General features: G+C 42.5%; 1 protein-coding gene across 9 annotated transcripts in view; it reads right to left on the bottom strand.

The window, feature by feature from the left end:
* Positions 1-9,142: 9,142 nt before the first annotated feature.
* Positions 9,143-12,764, bottom strand: part of TXNRD1 (thioredoxin reductase 1) — a 37,681-nt gene continuing 34,059 nt past the window's right edge. For 7 of the 9 annotated variants that reach the window (XM_030479144.1, XM_030479150.1, XM_030479145.1 and 4 more), the window contains one exon: positions 9,143-10,800. In XM_030479144.1, coding sequence (XP_030335004.1) covers positions 10,738-10,800 — 63 coding nt within the window. In that variant the 3' untranslated portion in view covers positions 9,143-10,737. Of the gene's footprint in view, positions 10,801-11,573; positions 12,705-12,764 lie in introns of those variants that run through there. The other 2 variants (XM_030479141.1, XM_030479143.1) reach the window with 2 other exon arrangements.

The following is a 12,764-nucleotide window of genomic DNA, read 5'->3' as shown; positions in this document are numbered from 1 at the left end:
TTTCTGTACCTATCGCTGCAGAGGAAATGAAAATACAACAATGAGCAACACACCTTGTAGCCTTGGAACTAATTATGCACCTTTCTTCACAAAGTAAGTGGAAAACACTTGAGCTTGGAAGGTATCCATGGAGCAATTAAAGACGCACTTGTCAACATGTCACAAATACTGTGTTTTTATAGTTGAAATGAAAACACAAAATGCCATCTGATTGAACTTCAGAATAATTAGCACATCACAGCACACAACCGCGACAAGTACCTGTCAACAGCTATCAGCACAGCAGTGACATTTTCCACTGCGATAAATAATGCCATTTCCCACTTTTGAATAGTAACACTATTTTTTGTCCTTTGAAAAAGCAGCATTGTTTAAAACAGAGAGAGAAGTACCTGTAAAACAAGGTTTCATTCTGCTAAGTTAACACTCAGACAGACGTATTTCGTAGATTTTTGTAACTAAAGCTCTAATTCCACATGCAAAAGCAAATGAAGCTCTAATTCCACACAGCTCCTGGTGGGAGAGCCCTTGTTAGCCAACGCCTATGTACTCCCAGAACTCTTGGTCTGTATGCCAAGATGCATAACCAGCAATGCTCTGGACTCATACCAAATTGGTGATTTCTTGTAGGAAACACACCAGTATAAAGATATCCCAGAGACTCAGGTACTGGGGGAGATGTTCAGCAATTTTCAGGCAAGTTGATAATGACAGCTCTGCTGTGCTCCTAGAGCAGCTTGTTAAGAGAAAGATAAGAAAAAGCCAAAAAGAGTTTCCGTGAGGTTTTATTGAAGTTATAAACTGTGCCACTGCTCTGTTTTCTGTAAGTAAGTTGGTTATTAATAGGCATGATTGAATTGCACTGGCTGGCGAGTACAGTCTCGCTCTTTTTGGGTGGCTGTGCACAACTTTACGCTTGTTGTTTATGACTTTAACAAGTCACACAAACTTAGATTGTTTGGTCTTTAGAGTCCTTTAAAAGAAAAGATTCTACCAACAACAGACTAACGCTCCTACAAAGACAAGGTTTGAAAGAAAGGCTGGAAGAAACCAATATAGGGTCAGCCTTGGGTACTGACCGAAGGGCAGGACTGGGCAGGAGTCAGATCCCTCGTTTGATGTAGCTGACAGCAAAATCAGTATTCTCTGATTGAGGATATGGTTTTCCTACTTGCAGCACACTGCAGCCTTCCTCTGTTCAAGCTCTGCCTGTGCTCTGAAACAACACAGCACAGTGAAGCACCAAGTGGAGATGTTAAAGTTAGCTTTGAGAGCCTCAGACTTGGGTGATAGCAGTGGTAAAGCCACACTGGCTGAACACACTGCCCAGGCTGAGAAGCAGGTGTAATTTAGAGGGAGCTGGATATTCTGTATGATACTCTCTTGTGACACACAGCTTTGCCTAACATGAGAGGTAAATCAAATCCTGTAGCCGTTCCTAACTTGGTTTGTGTGCCCCACCAGAGTGACAGCTTTTAATGCCAGCTGGAATGAGATTGGTGCCATCAAAACAACAAAAAAAATCTATTTATATTAACAGGATTAAGTAACTGATCCATGGAGACTGCTCATCTCTGCTCAGAGCACAGAAACCCACCTCCACTGAAATATGGATCATTATATTACAGTCCAGAGCAGCCAGTTCTGCTGAGGCTTTACATGCCCTAGAGCGGGATTTGTCTTATCTTGACTTTAGCCATTTAAAAGGCAGGTGTTTATCTGAAGTACTAGTGATGGCTTCTGGTATAACCTGTGCAAAGATACCAGTATCTCCAGACATCGTCACCTTAGACACTTGCATCTGCAGTTTCCAGATTGTGCAGAGAGCACCGGGTGACCTAGAAAGTTGTATTGCTACTGGTACTGTCAAAGCCAGTATCAAGCCAGCTTGCAGCTTGGCTGACACTGGAATTGTAACAAAAATAATCTAAAATCCTCATTGTGTTTAAATGTCTTCCACTTCTGACTCGACTCAGTGTGAGAGAAGCCCTCTCCCTACTGGGTAAGTTTTACACCATTGAAGCTAAAACCAATTCTGCAGTAGAAAACTTGAGACTTTCAGTATGATGTTCTACTAAATGACATCTGAGTATGTGCTGTCAAGTTTGGTGACTAGGAATGGGCATAGACCAGGTGGATAAAGCTGGTTCTCTGTGCCAAACTCCCACGTCACGTAAAATTCAGATGAAATTTTATTTAAAGTGTAACAACAAAGATCTTCAAGGGCAAGATTTGTCTCTCTCTGTTTCCATCCCCTTGAGCACTAATCCACAAATCTCTACACTTCCACCCACCACAAAGAAAGGACCAAATGCTACCAAAAGACTGTATCTGTGGGATTTTATACTTGACGACGAGGATAAGAAGCCAGAAGAAACAAGCTGTTGAAATCTCCAACAACTCTCCACAAATCTGCAATGTCCACAGAATTCCTGCAGTGACCGAGTTGCTGTTGTGGTTGCCTCCCTTGCAGTCTGGTGTCCCAGAACAGAGGTGGCCAGCCCCTCCTGTGAACACCACCACCATCTCCTTAACTCCAAGTCCACAAGAAAACTACCACCTCTCTCTTGGTTGAGTGGTAAAGAAACTAACACTCAAGAATGAGAACCTCTGCTCTACAGTAAATGTGCTGATTGCAGATGGGGCCTTAATCACAAACAGTAGAGATTTCCTATTTGGTTTTTATTTTAGAGCAGTGCAGATGTAGACACTCGTGCCTTACGGAGTCAAGAGGCTTGCGTGGAAGAGCCTTCAAACAAACCAGCTATACTGAGCCACCAGACAATGGAAACACAGTCATTCTGGCTTTATATAGCCTACCCATACTATCCTAGAGCTGCAAAGAGTAATAGTGTTAAACAGTTTCCTTCCAAACCACTATGAACTGGAAGACAGAGTGAATCTTCCTTAAAACTGAAATTATATGGGGATGTACTGGAATTCCACCAGCCAAGGTAAAGAAGAAAGTTCCCACTCCACAGGTATTAGACATAGAATTTTGACCTCTCTGGAGGTGAAATGGGCTGATCTGATCTGTTAGATCAGTTCTGTCACCAAAAATGTTTGACCTGGTTCTCCTGTTCTGGCACTCCATCACTTCCTCTATTGCTCATCTAGCTGCCTGATGAGCCATTTCAGCCCTCAGACACTTATCCTGGGGGACAGAGGAAGAGGGCAGAACACTGCTCCCCATTAACAATTTGTATTTCTCATGGGTTTGGTTCTTAACCTACTTCACTTTTTTTGGTTTTGTGGGATATTTCCTCTTTCAGGAAAAAAGGGGAGAAGGACCAAAAAGAAATCCCACCAGACTGAATAACCAGTGAACGCAGGGCCAGACAGGGAGAGACCCTTTCTCCACAAAAGCCTGTCTGCAGTGAGCTCAGTAGGTAACTGAGCTCGTGGTTTCCAGTACAAATCACCCTCCAGGGACAATTATTATAATCCTTCTGTGTCCATGGTGGTTGATGTTGGCAACCATACGACACACATATATGGGGACTCCCTGGCAGCCTCATACAAGAGTATCTTCATGCAGAAGCAGTATCATCTTGGCTGAAATATCTTAGGCTGGATAATGTCATTTTCACAAGCCAGAGCTGTTGATTCAGCTCACGGTGCCACTGGAGGAGATATGAATAACACTCTGTAGCAACAGTACAAATGCACCTTGCAACATCTGTGCTGTACTAGAATGACTCCAAAATGGAAAGAAAGCACTTTGCACATGAACTGCAGGGCTAACAGTAGCTCTCTGAAGAAGCAAATCTTCTGTAAACTCCAATATTTCATTAATAAATGTTTGATTTTATACTTAAAAGAAAAAGCCTTGTCATTATTGCATGTTGCAGAGATTTAATGAAAGGTGCCATTTAAACCAATTTAGGTCAACTATTCAAAAAATCCTGTGAGGACATTTAATTAAATTTCAATATGATTTGCACAGGTTTAGTGCAAGTTCGTGCCTTATTACTTCAGGCTGCTTGTTGAGAATCTAAAAGACATGCTCTTGGTTTGGCTGAGAGAGGCTGAAAGGTGGGCTCCCCATGGCAGTGCTCCAGCTCGGAAAGTTCAATGCTGACCTTAGCAAGTGGCAAGTGAAGATGCCATCTGAGGAACAGAAAGGTCTGGGTGGGCTGGAGGTGCCTCTGGGAAACAGGGCCAAGTAGAAACCTCTGTGGTTCAGCCATTATGTTGCCTTCCCTCCAACTCGCCCCCAGGGCAGAGAGCATGGCATAACTTAGGAGGGGAAAGCTTTGAGACATGAACATTTTGAGCCTTGAAAAGACTATGGAACTACAAGGAGTAGTTACTCTACTAGTACTAGTAGTAGTAGTAGAGTAAGGAACTACACAAGACTGAGGAATGCTTGTGAGGCTTGAACAAACCAGACCCCCAGGAGGGGAACACTAGGCATGGCAGAAGCATGAAGAGCCTACACCATAGGTCCCTTTAATGTGACATCCTGTCTCCTAGGGCAAGATGATTAGTTAAAGGTTACATAAATAACCAACCCACATTGAATACACAGTGATGCTTCCTGCAGGTTTTCCTCCCAGGCTTCCAGCACTTAGTGGTTTAAGGGCATCCTGCACCGTAAGCTACAGCCAGAGCATTATTTTACCAACCTCCCACCCTGAGTGCATACAATTAATTTCAATTTTCAATATGGGTGTATTTTTAGACTGTAACATCCTGTGGCAGTGACTTCCCTTTAGTTATGTGTAATGCAGAAAAACCCAGCCTTCCTTGACTGCTTTAGCCATAGCTCTTGCGTGGTGGTGAGCAATGGTAAATCACTGTTCCTTGTTTGCCTTTCCCACAGATTTTATGATCTTAGGACTGCTAAAAACGCATGCCAGGAGAACTTCCCAAGACAAGTCTAAACCAGCAAAAACTTGGGAAACAAACAAAGGGAGATGAGAGAGAAGCAGATTAAGCAAAAGTAAAGACGTATCAACACAGAGTTTTAAAGCTCTGCAAAATTTAAATAGGAGTCAGTACCATTCCTCTTGTTCTAAGGAAATCAGTAGCATCTCACATTTCCCGAGTGCATCGCTTTTCTTCTGTCTCATTTGTAGGAGGCAGCATGTCTAAAACAGAGACACTACTTTAAGGTGCTGTATGGCAACTTCCCCACCAGTTTTATTTTCCCATTGCTTTGATTCCCACCACGACTTCACCTTCAAAGGTACTTCAGAGCATACCCAGCTGATGGCTCGTGTACACGTCCCCAGCCTAGTCAAGAGTCTAGCACTTGCTTTGACAGGCATTTTTCATCTTTATCTTCCTAAACTGAAAGGCATGCATGCACACACCCCAAAATATTTCCCATCTAGTGCCCCAGCCTAACAACTGTGCTTTAATTGGCCCCAGGCATTAAACTGAGCCCAATCACTAACTGAGCACAGAGTCGTGCCTCACATACATTTTCCATTGTTTTCTTTTAACATCGTACCTCAGATACTGGAGAAATAAACATAGGCTGATACCCATCTGTCAGATCCATAAAAATAACACATTTAACGAGGTTAGAAGCATCTCTGCTTTGTGTCCTCCCCTGGCTTTGCAGTAAGAGCTGCTTGGAGTGGTCCTGAGGCGAGGTTATCTGCAGAGATAGCCTTGACAGGCTGCCTTCACCCATGCCAGCCCTGGGACAGGTTCTGCCCACCAAACATCCTCCAGAAGTAACCCAGGAGCCCTGTGTCCCCCAGTAGCCTCAGGGGGCCAGGTCAGGAGCAGATGGAGCCCCCTAAGGGCAGGCACCAGCCTGACTTTAGGACATCCGCATCCATGACTCCTGCCAGAGCTGTGAGAGATGCACACCGCTCGCGGGTCACAAGCTGTAAAATCCAGCTCAGCTAAATTGAGGTTCTTTTTAACTCAGGAAAACACTGCCCTAAGAAGCAGCAAACACTTGTGCAATCAGTATTACCCGTCTGACTCCAGCTACCGAAAAGAAACCTTGAGGAATCTCACTTAAGCTATAAATACACAGTAAGCAGCAGTTTGGGTGTGCAGTGTTGAGTGACCAATGCCAGTTTAACAGCTTAATGCAAACATAGGCCATTAATTTAAGGTGGTTATTTTTAGCAGCTGTAGAGCTAGAAACAGTACTTGTGGAGTCAAGAAAAACACAAACAAGGAGGGTGTGAGCCTCTGCATCCCCCCTTGCTGCTGCCACCACAGTGCTGACCTGCCGTGCCCTGTGCCACACATGGCTCCTGGGCCTCCTGCACCCCAACTGAAGCTACTACAAGCTGTGAGCTTTTATTTCAGATATGCTGGTGGCGCTGGGACAGCCATGCTCCTCACAAGAGGTGGTTATGCTGCAACACCGAACAGTGCTCACTTACGTCATTGCAGTTTCTCTCTTTGAGATCTTCCTTCTGTGATGTAGCAACCCCAAAGTGTCACCCAAGGGAAAATTTGCCTGGAGGGACCCTGAGTCACCTCATCCCACAGTCCACATATATATACACACACACACATATAAATATATGTGTTTTTACATATAACGGAGCAGAAGCCCCAGAGTTTTCTTTTAACTTGGGAAGACCAACACTGGGTCAAACCCAAACACAAATCACTGCTTCTGTTTGCTCTCTGTCACACCATGTGGCACACATGTGCTTCTCATCATGGGTGGTGTTGATGCCAATTTGCATTAACGTTAAAAGGGAAATCAGATCCTTTGGTTAAATGTGTTACCATTTGGTTTTGAAAACCAGCAACAGGCAGAGCTCAATTTACTCTGTGCCTAACCTAGAGTAAAACCTATTCTCAAGAAAAGAAGTGCTGGCTGAGGCAAGTATATACAGAAGAAAGAAGCAGCTGGGTTTTAGCAGCAGATTTGTCACTATGTGCCCAGGTCAGCTCCTGTTACAGTCTAAAGATGGGAATGGACATGTTTCTGAGCCCGTGGTGGCCGGCTACAGCATGGCATGGGCTCAGCAGCAAGGGATGCTCATGGAGGGGTCTTGCCAGAAAGCAATCGCGGGCACCCGATGGTCACCCAACACAGTGGCGCAGGTCAGGAGTCACTGGAGGTCCTCAGCAAGGCCAATCACACAGCTTTGCTACAGGAAGGAAAGCCTTCCCTCTCTGACCTGATACATATCCCCTAGTCAGCTTAGTTTGTAATTTTAAGAGGTAAAAATGCTATGGAAGAACTCCCTCAGATAAGCCTGTAACTAGGAAGATTTCACAGGAAAAGAGAGATGAAAAAGGCAACTGAATGAAAAAGAAATTGTATGAGTAAAGTAAATTCTGCCCAACAGAGGCCCTCCCCCATCTCCCAAACTTGGTGATCTCTGCGGAGCCACCCTCCACAGACAACATGGCAGCTGCTGCCCTGCATTATGCCTCCGCCCATGGCCCCACACAATGCCTTCCCACCCTCTCTGATAAATGCGTAAGCCCCTTCTCCACTTCCACCTCCCTGCCAGCAGCCTCCAAAACAAAACCCCGTGCTGACATTTTGTGCATGCAGAAGGGAGGCCAGTGGTGTGGCACATCCCCTGGTGCCTTTTTTCTCTTCTTCCTATTTTTTTATTTTTTTTTTTAAGGTTTAATTTATCTCTGGAGGCCAAATAGGCCTTGGCAAGAAAACAGTCTGACACCATCCCATGCAGAGGACAACTGAGCAAGCAGAAAAGCCAGTCGTCAATGAGAAACTTCCCTCTTGGCAATGGACATCTTACCACAGACATTTACACCATATTTTGACCTGAAAGAAGTCTATCAAGTGTTATGTATAAGATTTGGCCATCTGGCCCCTTCATCACCCTCTTGCATTGGCACGGTGTGCACCAGCAGTCATCCACCAGCTGCCACGTGGCATCGCAGAGCAAGGGACACGCTACAGTGGCACAGCCAGAGACATGATCATTAGGCGGGTTTGTGAGTGCAAGGCCCTCCCATAAAGCACAGCAAGAGACCTGCCCTACCGTGAAACCTCCAGCACCCACGACATCCTCAGGAGATCCACCTTGTCTGAAGCTGGTCCTGCACCACTGTACGGTGCTGCGACTACAGAGTCTCTGGGCAGGCAGCAGGTCTTGAAGGAGGGAAGGCAGGCTGCAAGTTGGAATACAAGACTTACAGGAAAGTTTGGATTGCTCCAACAACTCACGCCAAGAGGAGAGAGGTAAAAGGGGAATGATCAGTGGCAGTAGGGTTCCTTCAAAAGAAAAAAAAGGAGGAGAATTAAAAACCAGAAGTAATTTTTGAGCTGTCAGTGAAATTCTAACTCCCTGCTAAAGTTTATGAAATCTGCTGTCTGCATTTGTATCTGTAATACCTTCGGATGATTCTCACTTACTTGCACTTTGGTAACAGTTCCAAAAAATGTTAATAACTAATAAATATGAGCTGAATGTAAATACCCTTTAACTTAGCAAATTTTCTAGTATATGCTTCCAAAGCACACATGCTTAATTTAATAAAAGCATTAAATACTTTGCTTTGGCACTTAATACATCCTCGTGTGATGTTATAATATACTATATATCTCTACTGTCATGCAGAACGACACAGAAATAGACGCCTGAAAATGTTTTCCTTCTGGAGAAATAAAAGCCCTACACAAAAAAAGCCTCACAATTTTAAAGTAAAAAATAAAAATACCTAAACCCAACAACTACTGAACTACAAGCCACGAGTGTACAAACACACATTGTTAATGATGATACGACCCACAAGAATGGATACATGTGGGTCCAACCTTGCAAAGCCAAGCTCATACATGTCTTTAATCCCTACACACCAGGATTCGACTTGCCTACAGGCTTGCTGGAAATGCTGTTATCCATGTGCTTAAATTTGAGCAGCTACATTGCCAAACAGCTCAGGAAGCAGGACTCCTGGGTTTTCAGACGTTTTATAGATGGCAGCCAGTGCAAATAGTGGAAGGCTGGTTTCCAAATTAATTTCCTATTGTTAAGTATGCCCTTTTCAAATGTTTAACATGCAAAAATAAAGCACATAACATAGCCCCAAACCCTGCTTCCCATAAATATCTACCTTCAAAATCCAACGCAGCTGGGTTTATCAAGGAGCCTTCTTCTGGCCTTTAAAAAAAAAAGCTGTCTTGCTGTCACCTGGTTTCTTTGGTTGGAAGAGGCATCAAAATAAGCATCTGTTTGTGCAAATATTCAATTTATTTAAGAAACTGGCCAGAAAAATGCTACCACAGACCATTCTTGATAACATACAAAACACGTTTAACAATCCTTCAGTTACGCATGAGTTTATAAAAATAACTTAAAAGACTATTCTCAAAATCTCAGTAGAAATACATGAATTCATTCACCAGGCAGAAATTTCGGCACAAGGCATTCTGCCCAGAGGGTTGGAGAACTCCCCCCCTATTCACACTGCACTACTAAACTCCTGAGAACCATTTAACAAAAGTAATCCGAACCTTTCTGCTAAAACAGAGGGAAATGAAAGACCAGATCAATAAGCACATTCATTTCCATTACAAAGAGGCATTTTTACCATTTCTTGATAAATGTGTATGCAAGTTTATCCAACACAGGAGGAACATTCAGGAATTTGTTATTTCCTACTGAAACCCGTTTTGAAAGTATTGTTTCCTTAAATATAAATCAAAACACACATGGAACTAAATACAGCATTTAGGCTGTACCTACATAGAAGATTTTTTACTACAGGTTTTTGGAGGTTGGGTGGGAGGTTTGCTTGCTTGTTTGTTTGCTTTGGGGAGTGTTCTTTGGCTTATTGTTTTGATTCTACTGGCCCACTAATCTGAGAGGAAGTCTCAATACTGCTGTGTGCAAAGTGGCCAATTTAGACCTGGAATGGTGCAACGTATGATAGCTCACCCAGAAAGGAAGGGCTTATTCAAATTTAATAAAGTTGCACAGAGCTCTTGGAAGCACAGTTCATCCCACATTGGAATTCTGTCAGTTCCAAACTGGATTAATCACGTAAGCTGCAAGATAAAGCTAAGATCACATCTGTGTTATATGCAGGGTTGTTACTTCCAGAGGGAAAGAAAAGCAACTTTCTGTATAATGCAGCCTTAATAAAAAGTATTTTCCTTCCTTACTAAGGAAACGTTTTCACAAATAAATTACTCTAAAATAAAAAGTCACAACCAAGTCAGTTTGAAGCCAAGAAATACATTATTCTAGAAGGCACTAAACTCTCTTCCAAGAATATTTTCTTCCATAGGATCAAACACGTAGATACAACTTCCCCTCCACAAACATGTAAGCTGGTAAAATACATGCTCATGAGGAGACCTTGCAACTGCTGTGTTATAACCTAGTACACAGAGGCACTATACAACTAGCTGAACTTGTAGTCATTTTCTTGAGTCCAGAAGTTCTTTGTTCAAGTAAGAAACTAGAGCGGGATAAAACCAAACCAAAACAGTTGTGGTCCAGCTGTGCTAGCAGTTCTTCGGTCACTGCCCACCAGACAATGCAGGCTTCAGGCTGTGACTTCATGAAAGCATTTAAATGCTCTGCTAAGCATCAGCTCGATAGTCAATACTCCCATTGCGTTGCTAATTGCCAGCCAATCACCGCAAGTGCCCAGCTCCCACAGTGCTCTTCTCCTTTGGAGGATGCTCTGCTTAAGATCTACACGTTTCTGCAGGAATGTCCAAGGATGACTTCTTCCAAACCCATTCTTCCGAATTGCACAAGTCAGACACTGCGATGAAAGCCAGTCTCTGGCAATAACAAGAATGGGAGGTCTTTAACCTCAGCATCCAGACAAAAGGGTACTTTCACCAGATCGCTTAGTCACGGCCAGGGTGGTGAATATCTGAAGAGGGTAAAAAAAAAAAGAAGAAAAGACTTTTAGTATGGCTAAAACGAATCCTCTTTTTTGGAAGATCAACTTGCACATAATGCTCAAAACCACTGCCATTTCCTAAGGTAATAAAATAATCACAAAAACCATACATTTAAACTCCTCGCCACTGAAGAGCAAACATACAAATATCCTTTGTTCTCTTCATTTACTTTATGGTCTTCCTGCTACAGTGGAAAAGAAAGAATTAAGGAAATCATATGGCTTTATACCACCTTTTGTTTTAGTGTTCCTAAGTTTTTACAGTGGGAATGAGCTCAGCAATAATAAACTCCACTCTACACCTAGCGAGTAAGTGTCTTTATGGCTCAAAGATAACCTCTTTGTAGGGAAAGTGAAGTTAACCCAAGGCTACAGCATTTGGAGAGAACATAAATTTTGCCTCTGTACCTTTCTACATATTACAGAAATGTGGAACTGATTGCTGATGTAGGTATTATGTCTGGGATCTGTACCCTCTGGACAAGAGCTAAGAAACACTTAGTTTGGAAAAAGTCCAATCTTCACTGCTTTCAAGTCACATTAAAGAAAACAACATATTCAAGAATAATTATTGTAAAATCGAAAAGTATCAAAATTCAAGAAGAAGAATATTACAAAAACTTGTTTAATATTAGAACTTTACTGTGCAAATAATTGCATAGCTTTGCATAGATATAATATAAAAAGGAAAAAAGGAAATCAAACCCACTTCTATCTAAATGGTTCAAAGTTGCAATAATTAGCTATCATCAAAGCCATCAGGAAGAATAAACTTAGCACAGAATGAAGTACATACATACGCATTTCAGTTATGCAAATAACACTGACATATCTAAGGATAATGGGGATCTGAAAGCCCTACAGTTCTCCAAGTAGAAGCTTCGCTGAATCAAGGCTGCTAGCAGCTCTTCAGAGAACATAAATAAATTATATACCTCTTCCACTTTCTATAAGCAGGTAAAGCATTATGCACCAATCGGGAAGACAAATGCATGCCTAATGTACACGGCAGAACAACAGCAATATATTCAAACTATAGTGCATGGCTTGAGACAGCGTTTCTAACTCTGCAGTTCTGATCCACAGACTGACAACATATGGGAATCTCCATTTATTATTATTTCACTTTGAAAGACAAAGATTAAAAAGTGCAAAATTTATCTGCTTTCTTCTTGGCCTGACTGCAAGCTCTGGGTCTGTTAGCCAGTCCAAGTGGCTGTAGGGACCATACAGCTCCCTAACTTCAGGAAGCCAGCTGGCAGTCATTTGATAATTACTAGAAGCATGAGGGTTTTGACAGATCTTGGTAGTATTCAAGTGAAGACACAACCTTAGATCCAATGGCTGGAAAGCCATGGTTAGCTAAGTTGAAGAATCATCCCAGCTTTCAGAAGACACTTTCCCTTCATCGCGGATGGTTGATTATACACACCCGTATTTCAAGCAGCACAGTACAGTCAAGGCTGAGAGGTAATTTTCTGCGAGGCTGAGGTCCTACCAACTCTGTGCTTACAGTTATTTGTACTTTACTTGCAAGAAATTCTATTCAAAACTCATGTTTTCTACTGAATAAATTGCTGCTCAAATAAGACAAGTGAAATCTGGCTCTAATTTGTAAGCAGTGAGAAATGGGACTCAGTCTTACAGTCTTCTTCTAATTGAATAATACCATGTTTCACAGGAGATTTTGCACAAAGAATTAGTACTAATGCCAGTGAAGATGTCAGCATTTGATCCTGCAACACTGTCCCTTTCCTGCTCAGATCAGACTTCCTTTTCCTTAGCTTTTACATGGCCTCAAGATAAAAATAATGCTGATATTATCCATCATTCTGTTTATCCAGATATGTGCAGTCCTCAGAGATTCCAAACAATTTAAAAGCATTTTTTAAAATCAAAGAGTACCATGTTGCACTTTGATTTTTGTTTACTGC

This window comes from Strigops habroptila, chromosome 3 (assembly GCF_004027225.2).
Source record: "Strigops habroptila isolate Jane chromosome 3, bStrHab1.2.pri, whole genome shotgun sequence".
Classification (NCBI taxonomy): Eukaryota; Metazoa; Chordata; class Aves; order Psittaciformes; family Psittacidae; genus Strigops; species Strigops habroptila.
Note: the sequence above shows the minus strand (reverse complement) of the source record. Positions and strands in the feature narration are given on the sequence as shown.